Here is a 15,813-nt window from a genome sequence, read left to right on the forward strand (position 1 = left end):
GTATTTATCTTCCTGTGTCTACTGTAGCCCCGGGATGTTCTCTGAGTCCTGCAGAAACTGCGTGACCCTGGGGCTTGGAACCCGAAGACTGCCCAGCTTCTGGCCTTCACCAGGCATAGATGCTAAGCAACTCAGAGAAAAATTGGTATTTCTAGTGATGCCCTTGTCAGACAATCACATAGAAGAGTTGGGTTGACCTACCTCTGCTCCCGGGTCGCCTTTCTCCCCAACTTCTCCTTTCTCTCCCTGTGGGGACAAAACCATCCCATTGTGAGAGCTGGTAGCCAGGAGGTTGGCCACAGGTTCACCCTCATATCTGTGACAAGCTACAAGGACTACAGTGCTCCTGGAGAGACTACCTAGGTAGCCAGCCTGCAGGACAGCAGACCAAGATGGCCATGTGACAACCATCTTCACAGAGCTCAGGCTCTAGTGGTGGGGGGGAGGGGCTAGTACTGTGGGTTCTGTGACTGACAGGCTGTTGGGTGGTAACTGACAGGTTGTGTTGTTTCTCAGTCTTGAAAGGGACTTTGTGGCGTCATGATGCCTGCTACTCCTGTGACTATATTACACATCACATGCATGTGTTATACATAGGAAAATATAACACATGCTAAGACTTGTAGATATATACACACACGTAGACACATGCATACACATGACTCTGTCTTGTTAGTTCTAGATTCTAGAAAGGCCCTTTCTTTAAGAAGTAAGCTATTATGAGGTGAACTGTCCATTGTGGGGAGGGCCATGTGTCAGATTGTAGGTGCTTGGGAACTTGGTCCTACTGTGGCATGTGGTTTGGGAGAGGATCCTAGGCTTCAGTAAGAACACAGATGACCACTGATTTCCTGAGGCCTTAGGAAACCCTGGATGGGGAACTCACCTATGGCAGGCCTCGGTTCCTGAGCCACAGAATATATAGTGATAAAGGTAGGTCATTTTAAGCTGCTGGTGGTGATGGTTTATGGTATATTGCTAGAATGTGAATATAGCTCAGATCTCAGAGCCTGGGGGGTGGGGACAGTGGTGGAGGTGGATAAGGAAGAGACCACACCCAACCAAGAGGCTCAGCTTTCATCTTGAAAGTAGACACATGGAAAGGCAAACCACCAACTGGCTTGAGCCAGCTGGGTAGATAGTCTACTCTCGGGGGTCTACTGAGTCATGCATCTGACCTCTGAGGTTCTTTTTTATTTATTTTTTTGTGTGTTTGTATGTGTGGGTATGTTGGTGTGGGGGTGGCTAGTATGTTGGTGCCGGTGTATGTTGGTATGAGGGTATGTTTGTGTGTGTGTTGGTGTGGGAGTGGCTGGTATGTTGATGTGAGGGTGTATTTGTGTGTTTGTTGGTATGTGGGAGGTTGGTGTGTTTCTGTACGGGTGTATTTCTGTGTTGGTGTTTCTGTACGGGTGTTGTTTCTGTGTGTGGGGTATGCTGGTGTGTTTCTCTCTGTGTGTGTTGTTTCTGTGGGGGCGTTTTTGTGTGGGTAGAGGCAGGATGGCAACCTCAAGTGTTCCCCAGCTGCTTGCCTTGTTTGCTTGTTCACTTTCTGTTTCTCCGTTTTTTGGGACCTGGGGCTCACTGACAGGATTAGGCTGGCTGAACTGCACACCCCATGAGGAAATGTGTCCCTCTGTGGCATGCATGCATGCCTGTCTCTTTCTAGGTCTAAGGTGGGAAATTCCAAGTCTGAGTCCACCACTCCAGCTAAGTAGCACCTGGAGATAGAAGCCACCGCATTGTGCGCTGAAGAGGCTAGAGCCCTGGACCCAATCAGGAGCCCAGAGCAGCTGACAGACCTAGGTAAGTATAAGCCTGGCATGGTGCTGGGTACTCTTAGGCTGTTGGCCCCAGTGAGGAGCCCCTTGTTCCTGGGCTCTCATCTGCACCTGCCCATGGACACCCTTGACACCCGGTCCTCTCGCCTTACTGTGAATCCCGGGAGCCCGATGGGCCCAGGCAATCCTGCCGCTCCAGGCCTCCCTTCGTCACCTGGTTCTCCTTTCTCCCCAGTTGGGCCGTCTAGACCCTATAGATCGACAAAGAGCTCTTGTCAGTGAAGCTCCTAGTCAACATACTGAGAAAACGTGCCATCTATGGCATGCATACATGCTCGACTCCCTTCCTCCATGGGTGGGTATCCGAGGGTGGTGCCATTTCACAGATGGCACTACTGAGGCTCAGAGAAAGCTGAGAAAGACCCAGAAAGTCAGCAGCCTGGCTGGAAAAGGCAAGGGGTTCTTTCCATTCATGCAAAGTCTTCTGATGTAGGGCTTCCACATGCTTCTGAAGAGGCAGGCTTACAGTCCCACCTGTGTCTTTTCCATAGGCCATGAGAAATAGAGGCTCTGCAAGGCTCAGTGACTTTCCCAAGGACACAGATGAGGTCTCCTGGTTGGGGACACTATAGGATACCAGCCCTCATCAAGTGAGCAGCATGGCAGCTAGCTGCAAGCGACTCTTGGTTCTCTGAACTCTGGAGCAGCTGGCGGCATGCAGAGGCTGGGTTGGGATGGAGGTGGTGCATGCAGGATGCCAGACACCCAGGCACTTACCGGGGGGCCTGCTTGTCCTGTCTCTCCTTTCTCCCCTGGACTTCCTGGGGGCCCGACCTCTCCCTTCATTCCTGGAGGTCCATCCTTTCCTGGGGGTCCTTGAGGACCAGCAGGCCCCATATCTCCTGGCTTTCCTCGAGGCCCCTATAGAAACATCAGTGGTACTTCTTAGGGATAGTAATGGAAAAAAGAGGAGGGAGAGCGATCAGAAAAAGCTTGGTGATCCAAGGACTGGGCTCACTGGTACTGGATGAAAGCTAATACAGATATCCCCAGGGCTGGCTCTGCCAGGGTACAGCTGAAACCCCTCTTCCTGGCCCTGCTGGGCCTGCTCCTAAGCCCTCCTGCCCACACTCCCAGGGTGAGAACCCCTTGCAGAATCCTTGCTGTAGACACTGTTGCTTACCTTGTCTCCATCATGTCCTGGAGGGCCTGGCAGTCCAATCTCCCCCTGCAGCAGCAGCAACAGAAATGGTTTAGAGCAGAGACACCAATGCCCACTTCCTTGGTACCCTGCCCCCAGGGCTTCTGGAAGGCATGCCTTTGGTTGCCTTGGTGTCACAGATGAGGATCCCAAAGTAAAGTGGTAAGGGGAGCCGAGTATCATGTCACCATGTCTTAGCCATGGTCTCAACATGGCATCTCTGAGAGCATTACACATCCCATGGCTCCTGGTCACCTTAGCCCAACCATCCTGTCCTCACTGCCTATGCAGGGCTCCTATCCACTTTACAACGATCTCAGAACCTTCCTCAATTACATCAGGAGTGGGGTGGGCAAGGGTGTGGAAACAGAGGCTTCCAGTTCTGCTGGATGGGTCTGGAATGACTTCCTAGAGAAGGATACCTGGAAGAGGGCAAGCTCTCAGAGGTAGAGGGCAGAGGGGAAAACACAAGGTTTCTTCTAAGAAAAGCAGAGGAAAGGGTTGGTGGAGGATTAGGATAATGGCAAAGGCACAGAGTGAGGCCGTTCAGAGTTGGAAAGGGGTAACCTGGTCTGCTGTGACCAAAGGTATGTTCCAGATCTCACTGTATCTGAGGGATTCGCTGAAGCACAAGACCCAAGTCTAACTACTGGGGAATTATGGGAGAGCTTAAGGCTGGGAGGAAGGGGATTGGAGTGGGAGGAAGGGCCTAAGATACAAAGAGGAATGACTGGCAGGCAAATGTGATGGTCCTGGGAAGATAAGCGGGCCATAGAATATGGGAAACCCTAGGGTTATGTGCTCAGAATGCATCATCCCTTCAGCATTTTAAATACCTTACCCTGTCCGTGCTCCCACCCAACGATCCCCTGCAGGCACTTTCCCAGTTCCCACCCTCCACTGGGGCAAGTTTTACCCTTTGACCTGGAGTCCCTGGAGGTCCGGGCGGGCCTGTTTGTCCAGGAAGACCAGGAGGCCCCTAAAAAGGAAAGGAAGAACTTCCTAGCAAGAGGGGTGGCTGTCACCAGAGGGCTGTATGTGTGGCTAGTTTACAGGGGTCAATCACTTTCAAACAGAATTTCCTCAGGGGTGTGTGTGTATGTGTGTGTGTATGTGTTTGGTGCATGTGTATGTCTGAATGATAAGGTCTCATACAGTCTAGACCAGCCTTGAACTCATTATATAGTTGAGGCTGGTTTTGAACTTCTGATCCTACTGCCTATACCTCCTGAGTACTGGGGTTCCATATGTGTATCCTGCTTTTATGTGGTACTGGAGATTAACCTAGGGCTCTGTGCACAGTAGGTGAGATTTCAACCAACTGTACTATATCCCATAAGCCTCTAGGGTTTTGACAAGGCAAATAACATGGGGAACCCCAAAAGGCAAACAGATGAGCACTGGGGTATTGGGTTGTAGCTGTGGGGTGCAGAGAGCTATGCCAAACAGCTTTTTCTCTAGGAGTACAGAGAGAGAATGTGACTTTTCCTGGCAGGTTAGAGTCAACAGCATAAGTATCCGTAACGGTCCAATTGTCTACATGATGGCATTCCAAAAAGCAGGGGAAAGTACCAGTTCTGACCCAGGCAATGACAGGAACAATTATTAGGCACATTATGTTGTGAAAAGAAACCAGAGTTACATGCCTACACTGTGATTCCATTCTGTGAAATTATAGAAAGCACAAGTCTCCTCTACACTGACAGAAAGCCATTTATGGTGTGTGCAAGATGACTCTCGTGGCTCCTGGAGAATTTTCTGTGGCTCCTGCATGACACCTACACACTGAAACTGGTACATTTTCCTGGAAGCTATCTCAGAAAATATGCTACTTCCGGGTAACTTTTTCTTTCTAACAGCTGTTGTGTCCACTGTGGTGGGGGATGGGTGTCTGGGTGGGTGCGTGCGTGTGTGCATGTGTGCGTGCGTGCGTGCGTGCGTGCATGCGTGTGTGTGTGTGTGTGTGTGTGTGTGTGTGTGTGTAAGGAGGCAGGGGATAAGCCTGGGTGTCTTTGCTATCCAGCTTGTGGGGTTTTTTTTTGTTTTGTTTTGTTGTCATCTCTCATTGGCCTGGAGTTCATCTAGCAGGCTAGGCTGACTGGCCAGAAACCCTCAGGGATTCTCAAACCAACAGGAAAGCTTGTCTCCTCCTCCCCAGAGCTGGGAGAGTTTAAGGTCATTCATAAGTTTATGCCACCATGTCTGACTTCAAAAAAAGATGTGTGTGTGTGTGTGTGTGTGTATGTGTGTACTTGTGTATGCACACAAGCAACAGCATGAATGTAGAGACAACTTTATGGAATTTATTCCCCTCCTCCCATAGTTCCATGGATGAAATTCAGGTCACCAGGTTTACACAGTAAGCACCTTTACCTCCCCAGCCATCTTTCTGGTCCAGCACTTGGGCTCTGGTGATCAAACTTTGGTCCTCATTTTCAAAAGTCCAGCAAGCACATTACTGACAAAGCTTTGGGCTTCACCCTGATGTCCCTTTAAATATCACTTATTTTAATGTTCCCAAATGAAGTTCATTGGTTCCAGAACCTTGTGGTTTATACCAGTGTCCAGGGATGAAATGTCCCTGGAAATAGTTTGTTTTTTGAGACAAGGTCCTGTAGGTGGCTCGAGCTGGGCCAGAACTTACTACATAGACCAGGCTGGCCTTGAACTTGGGGTGACCCTCCTACCTCTGCCTCCTGACTTTCCTGCCTCTGCCTTCTGAGTGATGGGTCTATGGATGTGAGCCACCTGTGTGTCATCCTGCTGTGTACAGGTCCCCAATATTATAGGAAGTGAGACTCCTTCTAAACCAGAACTTTAGGACCCCTTTGCCCTTCACTGTGGGGACTGAAGTTGGAAACAGTTGTTGTAACTACAAATGTTTTCTTCGTGTTTGTCACTGGTCAGCACATGTGCAGAACCCAGCATGGAATTCCAGGGTTTTTCCAGGAACAGATACTGAGATTGCATAGACAGCTGTTACCCATTTTTTTCAGGGGGGGGGGGGCGGGGGGTTGCGGGCTGGCTGTGCCTCTGGAGATTCTGTAAATACAACCCAGAGTTCATGTTGTGCTCCAGTGATCCTTGGTAGATGGGCTGTCACCACTGATAGCCCCGATACAGGGACATGCAGCTCCTGCCCCTACTCTGGCTTAGACCCCACTCTGCCTGGCATGATGGCTCAGGAGCTTAACACAGGCCTTCCAGAGGTCAGAACTCTAGACTGTGCTCTCCACACCCAGTGCCTGAGGGAAACCAGGGAGGAGGGTGACTTACCATCAAGGCCAGTGTCCTGATCTCCTGAAAACAACAATACAATACAATTAGCTGGAGAGTGACGGTCTCCAGCTGCCAGGTCCCCTCTGCAGTGCTGTCCCTCTGGAGGGGCGGTGTGGAGGAAGACCCTCCCAGATGCGCTCTGTGGCTCTCAGCTCTATGTCACTCCCACACCGACCAAAGGTTTGCTAACTGGATGGAGGACACCTGGATGAGGTCTCTCCAAAGCCTGATGCTGTTCCAGGCTACTCTTGTCAGCCTAGGCCTGCTTACTGTAGGGTGTGACCTCTTAGCCACAGGCGAGAAGGACATAGCACCCCTTCTCTTCCTCGGCACTGAGGGGGCTTCCCCTTTTTTTTTCTTCTTCTCCCAGAACCCGGAGAAGGCGGCTGGCAAATTGTGCCCTTAAAGCTCAGCAGGCAGATGACCCCTTGGCTCTAACAGAGACCCCCACACTACACAGCCTCACAAACTTGGATGGTTTGAAGGAGCGACTCCCAATCCAGTGTGGTTTTGCCCTTGAGGGGAATTCTGGAACTGCCTGGCAGGCCTCACCAAGAACGGGGTGCTGCCAGTCTAGAGGTCAGAGATGTGCTAGAAAAATCCTTTAGAACATGGGGTGGCCTCTCCACTTACTACCACCACGGTCCAGCAATGACTTGTGCCCAAGGTCGAGTCACCTGTTTAAAAGATGAGGGCTCACGGTCTTGAGACTGGAGAATATGACAAAAAGTTGACACCTTTCAGGGAGGCAGCCCCTACCAGGTGAAGGGGGGGTGCCCTGGAGTGGTGTGTCCCCAGAGCCTTGATAAGTGGCACTTTGTGAAAATCAGGGTACTCCCAGTGGCACCTGGCTTAGTTAGAGCCTTCCCCCCCAACCCCCTGTGTATTAACCAGATGGGACAAGACATCGAGCCACATGATGCCAAATAATGGGACCATTTGCCTGGAGGCTCCACAGAGGCTAATAGAAAGCAAGGGGATACTCCTTATCTGGAAGTTTAACTGGAAATGGCATCGGCAAAGGTACAGGCTGAGGCCCAGCAGAACCTGCAGATCCCCAGCCTCCAGAGTAGAGCCCACTCACCTGAAGCGCCTCGTTGATGCTGCCATTATAATCCACCAACTCTCCCTTGCCGGGTTCACCCTTGGAACCCTAGAAAGCAGAGAAAGTCTCAGCCAGAGCCTGGGACAGGAGGTGCCTGAGGGCCTGAAGCCGGAACCCAGAGTAGCATAGAGCATCTAGGGCTGTCTGTCAGGATGCTCAAGGCTTTGCAGACCGAACGGGACTAGCCAGGCCCAGAGATGGCAGAGTCCAATCACCATGGCCATGCAGACATCCCTCCTAGGGTTCAGCCCACCCTTCCCTTCCCACCCCTCTAAGAGCTCAGAGTCAAGCCCCTTCATGCTACAACTCCAGGTGAGAGATGAACATACCTTGGGGCCAGCGGGTCCCTGTTCCCCAGCTGCTCCTGGCTGTCCCTGTTGCATTGATAACAGTGAAATGGGTTGGTAAGACCGGATGCAAGAACACCCAATGTCCTCGGGGATCTACACCCTAAGGGCCACAGAGAGGCCAAGGAGCTCATCTTGGCTCAAGCCACCAGAACAGAAGCTTCCCTGCTGGTTTCGGTGCCAGTTCCTCTCCCTTCCAGAAACATCCCTAACACCTGCCCTCGCTCTCCTTCCTCTGAGTTTGAGATCCTTGGGGTCCTTTCTACTCATTTTTACACTTAATGATGTCCCTTCTTTTCTGCTGTGTTAGTTGTTGGTGACTCCTGTCTGTCCCCTTGGCCACCTTTTCCCAGTTCCCCAAACCAGTCTCATTCTTGGTAGTAGGGACCTAGCCCTTGCTTCATCTGATTCCTGTTCTGTACCGCCAACAGGGCTCACTGCCCCCTGTTCAGTGATGGCCACAGGGAGCCCATGTGGTCCTTTCAGGGACCACTGTCCCTGAGACAGAAGGGAGCACAGGGTGCAACCCAGAGGCCAGGGGTGTCAGGAGGGAGCAGCTAGAGGGTGGGCCAGGGGCTGGAGGTTGTTCCTATGGAAACAGGACCAGGTAACATGGAGTAGGTGGGATAGTGGCGTTATCAATTGAAGTACAAACCACACATCTCAGTTTTCTGGGATAATGTGAATTCTGTAGACAAAACACCACATTGTGAAGGCTATTCCCAGAGCCACCTTGACTGTATCTGGAATGAACTACACTCCAGAAATGGAGAGGACATCTTGAGGCTGGAAGACACGGGCTTTTAATCTAGATCTTGAGGCATATGACCTCGAAAAGCTTAGGCCCAGGCGTGGTGGTACATGCCTTAATCCCAGGAGAGAGAGGGAAGCAGATCTCTGAGTTCAAGGCCAGCCTGGCACAGAGCAAGTTCTAACTAAAGAACAGCTTAGGTCGAGGCATGTGGCACACACCTCTTATCCGGGCCATACCGTCTGCTGGAGGCCGACATAAGAGCATGGGAGAAGGAAGCTTCCTCCGTCTCTGCCTGCTTGCACTGACTTGCCAGCACATCTGTTGGAACCTACTTCTTCAGGATCCCAGCTTACACAGAAGACCAGCTGAAACACCCAGCCTTGTGGGCTGAGCAACTACTAGATTCTTGGACTTCCCCTTCACAGCTGACCATTGTTGGGTTAGGTGGACTACAGACTGTTCTTTCAATAATCTCCTTTCGTATGTAGATATCCATAAGTTCTGTGAATCTAGAGAACCCCGGCTCACACACCTAGTCAAAGCTGAAGGGAATCTGAATGCTATGTCAGCCCCGACTCAGATGGCCCTGCCACTGTCTCTCCGAGGATCCGCCCTGTGTCCCTTCCACCTCAGGAGTTTGGTTATCATGTGCCTGTGTTGGAGGCAGGGACAGAAGGGAGTTCTCTGTCTGGATCTGTGGTGTGGGAAGCTACTAGAAGCCAGAGTTTAGACTCCTCCCTCAGCTAAATGTCCCAGTCTCCAGACAGGCTTTTTGTGCCCGCTGTCTCTGAATGTAGGAGGTGTAGCTAGCTAGCTTGGGGTCAGCACTGGGGTCCTGTCAGACTAGGGATGGTTGGCTTTCTGAGCTGTGTTTAAACACCCAAGGTCACCATCATCCTGTAGCTCCTGACTGTGGGACATCCTACCTTGTCTCCTTGCTGTCCTGGGGGCCCAGCCTGGCCATCGACACCAGCTTCTCCCTAGGAAGAAGAGAGATGAGGTGAAGGCACACAGAGCAGCCTGGTCAGCTGCTAGAGAGCCAGGAGTTCATCGGCAAGACACTTATACCAGGTCCTTCCTGCCTGCCTGGGCACCAGAAGGGGACACAGGCCCTGGGAACTGGGGGAAGAGAGTCCCCAGGAGTCTAGGATAGGATGTGTGGAGAGAAGAATGAAGGTAAAGGTCAACCTGGTAAGGATCCCTTAGTGGTCCTGGAAGGTGGACCAGTTTGTGGACACAGCCTTCTAACTCTCCTTTCCATGGTGGCCAGGAATCTCATCGGCAAGACACTTATACCAGGTCCTTCCTGCCTGCCTGGGCACCAGAAGGGGACACAGGCCCTGGGAACTGGGGGAAGAGAGTCCCCAGGAGTCTAGGATAGGATGTGTGGAGAGAAGAATGAAGGTAAAGGTCAACCTGGTAAGGATCCCTTAGTGGTCCTGGAAGGTGGACCAGTTTGTGGACACAGCCTTCTAACTCTCCTTTCCATGGTGGCCAGGAATCTCTTAAGTCCCCATTGAGACCCAAGCTGTGACAACCTCATGACCTAAGACCCCAGGCCCAGGGGACAGCTTGAGTGGTGGAGTACTGCTGTGGTTGTCTCTGGCAACTCGGCAGCCCCTGCTGGGTTAGGCTGGAGCTGTTTCTCTAGGATGCTGGGAAGGCAGAAACACACTTAGCCCCTTGGTCTTCTGGTGCTATCTGTCTGTGCCTCTTTGAGGCTCCATATCTCTCTTGATACAGATACCAGCAAAAACTCACCTTTGGCCCAGGGGGCCCAGGGAGCCCCGGGGGGCCAGGCTCCCCCCTGCCTCCTCCAATGGCATTGCCGGCATCACCTTTTTCTCCCTGGGGATAGAAAGTAGAATTCTATCACTGGCTCCCCAAACTGGGTGAGCTGGTTGATTGACCCCCATCCAAGGAAGAAGAGTAACAGGCAGGATGCAGTCCTGAGGCCAGGCTGACCACAGAAAGGCCACTAAGAAGCTGGGGGGTTTCTGGGTCAGCCCTGCTGTGGGACCAACATAATATGGGTGACTGAGACAGGGGTCTCAAGGAGTGAGCACTCCTGGGTGGGAAGAAAATATGCCCTGTGACAGCAAGCTCTGCCTGTCCCTTCAGTCCTGAATGCTCACTGCCTCTGGCCTTGGCTCTCCTAGGAATACCTTTTCTGTAACTCTCCCCAGACATAACTGGACCTCCAGCCTTTAAAAAAAAATTACTTAACTGTTAATGATAACATAGAGGGACCTCATCAGATATAACTTAGTAAAGTGCTTGGCCCACAAGCTCAAGGATGAGAATTCAGATTCCCAGCACCTGCTGCCCATCCCCCACTGGACTAAAAAGCCGGGTGTGGTACCACGCATTTATAATCCCAGGGCTGGGGAGGCAGAGGCAGGCAGATCCTGAGGCTCACTAGCCAACCAGCTTAGTTTATCAACTGATAGAGAAACATTGTCTCAAAACAAGGTAGGCAACCCTTTGAGGAATGGTAACCAAGGTCAACCTCCAGCCTCCACATATCATGCACACATGTGGACCAGGCACAGGAGCATATATAGTAACACACACCCTTATAAATGTACAATTTTAAAAAAAAATTAAATGGCTTTAAATGAGCTGACTTTCAGAGCTCCAGGTGGTAGGCTTTCAGAAGCTGCATGAAGAAATCCAAGCCAGGTCCTAGCTACTGAATTCTACAAATCGGTGCACTCATGGGCCCTTCTTGTGGGAAGCCGACCTCAGTCGGTCCAGGACATCCGAGAGCCCACCATCCACCACTGAAAACGTGTATCTGCTTACCTTCTGCCCCAGGGGGCCAGGGGAGCCTGCAGTGCCCTTCTCACCCTGCAGGGAACGGGGAGAACAGGGTTAAGAACAACCTCATCAGGACATCTGGGAGGCAGCACCCCTACCCTCTTAGCACATGGCTCCCCTGGATGGAGAAGAAACACTGGCCACAGTCCACAGCTGAGTCCTGCTTTCCTGGGGTTGGGGGTGGGGACAGAAAGAACAGTATGGAAAGCCAGAGCTTGGGAACTCCCCCTTGAATCCACTCTGCTATTCACATCTGGCCCCCTGCATTGTGCATTGTCTCTTTTGTCCACCTCTTCCTGCCTTTGGACAGAACCCACCCACCCGAACATCCTTTCTGAGAAATTTGCATGGGTCAAATTGTGTTCCAGCAAAGTTTGGTGTTGAAGTCCTAACTTCTAGTACGTCAGAAAAATGACCTTTTTCCTTTTTTTTTTTGTTTTTTTGAAACAGGGTCATTGATGATCAGTTAAGATCAAATATGAAATCGATCATGCTGGAGTAGACAGAACTCAGTGTTCCCAGGACATTATAGGGCAGGGAAGTCTGGAGACCGGCAGCAGGCGGACACACAGACTCAGACACACAGAGGCTATGTGAAGCAGATGAGGTGAGGCTTCTGCAAGCCAAGGGAACATGATGATGGTCATAAACCACTCGAGAAGCCAAAGCCCTCAGACTGTGCTCCCCTCCTTCCCCGCCTTTGGGCTTCTGGCCTCTGGGGCTGAGAGAGGATGCAAGTCTTACTGTTCTGTGGCTCGCTGGTGCAGCGCTCCCTGCCCCAGCTCTGTCCAATACTGAGGAACTCAGCTATTGGTCCCTAAGGCATGAATCACTGAGTCCCGGAAGGGTTGGATGAACCCAAGCTTCCCTTCACAGCTGGAGCTGGCCTGCCACATGAGCCAGGTGGCAGTAGACGGGCCCTTACTGAACTAATGGCACAGCCAGTCTCACGGAGGTCTCCCATAGTCGTCCTATTAGGGCACAGTCCCCCCTTTGCCTCCACAGTTGTGTGCATGGGTTGGCACGGGTGTTGTAACCAAGTACCACACCTGGGTGGCTGAGACAACAGAGGTCCAGTCTCTTACAGTGCCAGTCTGCCATCTGGGTGACTGTGCCAGGGAGAAGTGAAGGGCTTTCCTGGTTTGTAGACGGCTGCCTTCTGTCAGGGCTCTCACTTGTCAAAGAGGAACACTATCTTCTGCTGATGAAGCCACTAACACCGTCAGACATGGGTCTTCCCCCATGTGACCTCACTTAACCTCCGTTATCGCCTAAAAGCCCTACCCTCTAAGGCAGGCCCCTTGGGGCTCTGGGCTTTAGCATATGAAGTTGGGAGGGGGCAGTTCAGTCCACAGCAGTGGATAGTGCACCCCACCAGCAGGGAGTCTGATTCGGGCTGCTGTTAGAACCCTTGCCTCCACAGTGCTGAGCGTGGGAATGCCATTCCTACATACAAGAAAATGATCTGGGGGTTCTATGGCCACAATATCAATGGTCTTTCCATCTGGAGCCATGAACGATACCATGGTGGCTCTAGGTGTCATGTCCCTGCCGCTTGCCCTTGGGTATAGGCTGCCTGGTAACATGGCCATGGAGACAGGTAAAGAGGCAGAGGGAGCCAGGCAGGAGCCTGGTAAGTAGAGTCAGGATGGGGAAAATGGCTGCACCTGGAGTGGGCTTTAGCAAGGCATCCCCAGTAGCAACAGCAAAAGAGCAAAAGATACAGGTCCCATCTACAGGGATGCTTGGTAACAAAGATGCTGAGGTAGGATCCTTGTCCCCTGGCTTTTCATTGAGAGCCAAAGACTTCTGGGGGGGGGGTGTCCCCAGGTTTGCTGGTCCATGCCATATTCCTTTCTTTCACAACATGCATATTCAGCACAGTAGCTACATGGTAGAGCCCCGGGGACCAGTGTCCCTTGAGGCGACCTGTCCTCTCCTCTGTTTTTCTTTCCCAGCACACCTCGAGCCCTGGCCTCTCTCTTAGAGATAAGAGGAGAAAGTCACTGATAGACAGACAGGGCAGGGAGGATGAGGGTCAATCAGAGGTCAGAGTTCCCAGACAGCTGTTCTCAGGCTCCTTTGAAACAGAGGCATTCAGGTAAATATACAGATGTTACTATATCGGATCTTAAGGGTTTCCCAGTGCACATGTAGCCAATTCCCCTTCCCCACTCTCCAAGGCTCACATCAAATAAATCTGTGTACCGGAGATTGAACTTAAGGCCTCCTGTGGGCGAGGTAAGTACTACCACTGAGCTCTATCTTTGCCCCTTTTACACCATTTCCTTGGAGAAAAAGATCACGCTAAGTCCAACAGGCTTGACCTGATTTGCCACTTTCTTGCCTTGGACCTCTAAGTAGGCAAGATGCTAGGCCTGTGCTACCTGGCCTGGCTCCATGGAAATGTTTTTCAAGTTTGTTTGACATTTCTGTCATACTGCATCCTTTACTGTTGTAGATAAGAAGAGACACTTGGAAGAGCAGGGGACAGTGTCGTGCCTGTCCCCTCCCATCTCTCACAGCTGCCATCCATAGGGGCAGCACCAGGAAGGAGGCAAGTCTTTGCAGTGTGCTCCTGATGAAAGGACTCAGCCAGCTCCCCCAACATACATGGACGTATGCATGCACGCACATGCGTGCACACATGCACATCTGACCCCAGGGGGGAACAGAAGCAAAATGGTGATCCCTGTCAGTCTCACCCCCAGCCAATCTTATTTCTCTATGGCCACCACAGGGTTCCCTTTCCACCAGTACCTTGGCTCCTGGTGTCCCTGGCTCACCCTGTGTGGGAAAGAAGACAGCAATGAAGAACAGAGAGAGACAAAGCAGGAACAAGGGCCATCTGCTTTCCAAGAGGGACACATCCTCTGCTTAGGGGAAACCCCAGGACAGAGGCTCCTGAGGGTCTCATTTCTCCCCCTAGACCAATGGTTCTCAACCTTCCTAGTGCCGCAGCCCTTTAATACAGTTCTCCGTGCTGTGCCGACTCCCCGACCGGAGAATTCGTTTTGCTACTACTTCATAACTGCAAGTTTGCTAGTGTAATCGTAATGTAAGTATCTGTGTTTTCTGGGCGGACCCCTGTGAAAGGGTTGTTTAACTCCCCTCCAAAGGGGGTCACAACTCACAGGTTGAGAAACATTGTCCTAGAAGGATGGGAAGGTTCAGAGCACTTCAGGGGTGGTGCTCCCAGTGAGCAGAGCTGCTGCAAAGATCAACATTGGGCATCTGTCCTGCCGGGGTACCCTGTGTCCTGGTTAGGTGTTCAAGGAAAGGATGTTGGCTTTTCAGAGTTTTTGGAAGTCCATGGCAGCTCATTCTGGAGTCTGGGAAAGAGCTGGCTTCTCTCAGTGGCAGACTAGGGAGACTCTGAGTGGAGTCTGGAGACCTGGCTGAAACAAGATCCAGCTACAGTGCTGCTGAGCCCGGGTCCCTGCTTTGTGGTCTCCTGACACCCTCTTATCCTGCCCATGACACAGTGACAGGGTTTACCTACCTTCATCCCAGCCACGGCAATCCCAGGAACCCCCTGGTAGAGAAAAGAAAGGCATGAAGGTCTCTGAGGTCAGAGGAATCTGGCTGAGCCAGCCCAGCTCTGCCTGGCTTTAAGGTCCACTCATTTCTGCTGACTGAGAGCTGGCAACTCCCCAGAGTGTGGGAGAATGAGACAAACTGAGTGACACTATTAGGAGGTGTGGCCTTGTCACTGTGGTGGAGGCGGGGCTTTGAGGTCTCACTCATACAAGCACGCATGCACGCATGTGCTTGTGCGGACAATTCTAGCCAGTGTAATCCAGACCCTCTTCCTGGCTGCCTGTAGAAGACAAGTCTCCTGGCTGGCTTCAAATCAAGATATAGAACTTTTAGTTCTTCCTCCAGCACCATGTCTGCCTGCATGCTACCATGCTTCCCGCCATGATGATAATGGACTGAACCTCTGAGCCTCTAGGCCAATCCCAATGAAATGTTTTCCTTTATAAGAGCTGCCGTGGTCAAGGGGTCTCTTCACAGCAATAAAACTGTAAGACAGTGAAAGGGGACTAGCAGACAACCCCGTATGAAGGGGTTGGTTTCAGCAAAGCAGAGTGCACCCCTGTGGGTAGGTGGGGTTATGCCTAGGCAGCTCTCTAGACCTGCCCTCATGAACTGGGAGTAAACCCCACCCCTTCTCTTCTTGTATGTGGTATATGTGTGCATGCACATGTGTTGGTAGGGGTCTATAACCATGTCTACACATGTGGAATCCAGAGGTCAAGGTCAGGTCCACCCTCCATTGCTTTCTACCTTATCTTTTGAGTCAGGGTCTTTCACTGATCTCAGGACTCACTGATTGTCTACACAGGCTTGACAGCAAGCCCACAGGAGCCTCCTGTTTCTTCTTTCCAGTGCTGGGATTATAAGCACACGCCATCTCATTTATGTGGATGCTGGGGATTCGAACTCAGGTCCTCACACTTGCACTGTTGCACGGTAAGCTCTTTGCTGAGCCACCCCCACCCCCCTTTTTTAGATGGGATCTC

At 51.7% G+C, this 15,813-nt stretch overlaps 1 protein-coding gene across 1 annotated transcript in view; it reads right to left on the reverse strand.

The window, feature by feature from the left end:
* Window positions 1–15,813, reverse strand: part of Col13a1 (collagen type XIII alpha 1 chain) — an 82,420-nt gene that overhangs the window by 21,527 nt on the left and 45,080 nt on the right. The window contains exons 17-29 of the mRNA XM_076917092.1: window positions 14,790–14,822; window positions 14,048–14,074; window positions 11,273–11,317; window positions 10,229–10,315; window positions 9,394–9,447; window positions 7,696–7,740; window positions 7,346–7,414; window positions 6,259–6,282; window positions 3,899–3,961; window positions 2,965–3,009; window positions 2,559–2,702; window positions 1,934–2,032; window positions 202–246 (exon numbers count right to left, since the gene is read on the reverse strand). Of these exons, the coding sequence (XP_076773207.1) occupies window positions 202–246; window positions 1,934–2,032; window positions 2,559–2,702; window positions 2,965–3,009; window positions 3,899–3,961; window positions 6,259–6,282; window positions 7,346–7,414; window positions 7,696–7,740; window positions 9,394–9,447; window positions 10,229–10,315; window positions 11,273–11,317; window positions 14,048–14,074; window positions 14,790–14,822 (780 nt within the window). The remainder of the gene's footprint in view (window positions 1–201; window positions 247–1,933; window positions 2,033–2,558; window positions 2,703–2,964; window positions 3,010–3,898; window positions 3,962–6,258; window positions 6,283–7,345; window positions 7,415–7,695; window positions 7,741–9,393; window positions 9,448–10,228; window positions 10,316–11,272; window positions 11,318–14,047; window positions 14,075–14,789; window positions 14,823–15,813) is intronic.

The sequence above is a fragment of the Arvicanthis niloticus genome, chromosome 20 (genome assembly GCF_011762505.2).
Source record: "Arvicanthis niloticus isolate mArvNil1 chromosome 20, mArvNil1.pat.X, whole genome shotgun sequence".
Lineage (NCBI taxonomy): Eukaryota > Metazoa > Chordata > Mammalia > Rodentia > Muridae > Arvicanthis > Arvicanthis niloticus.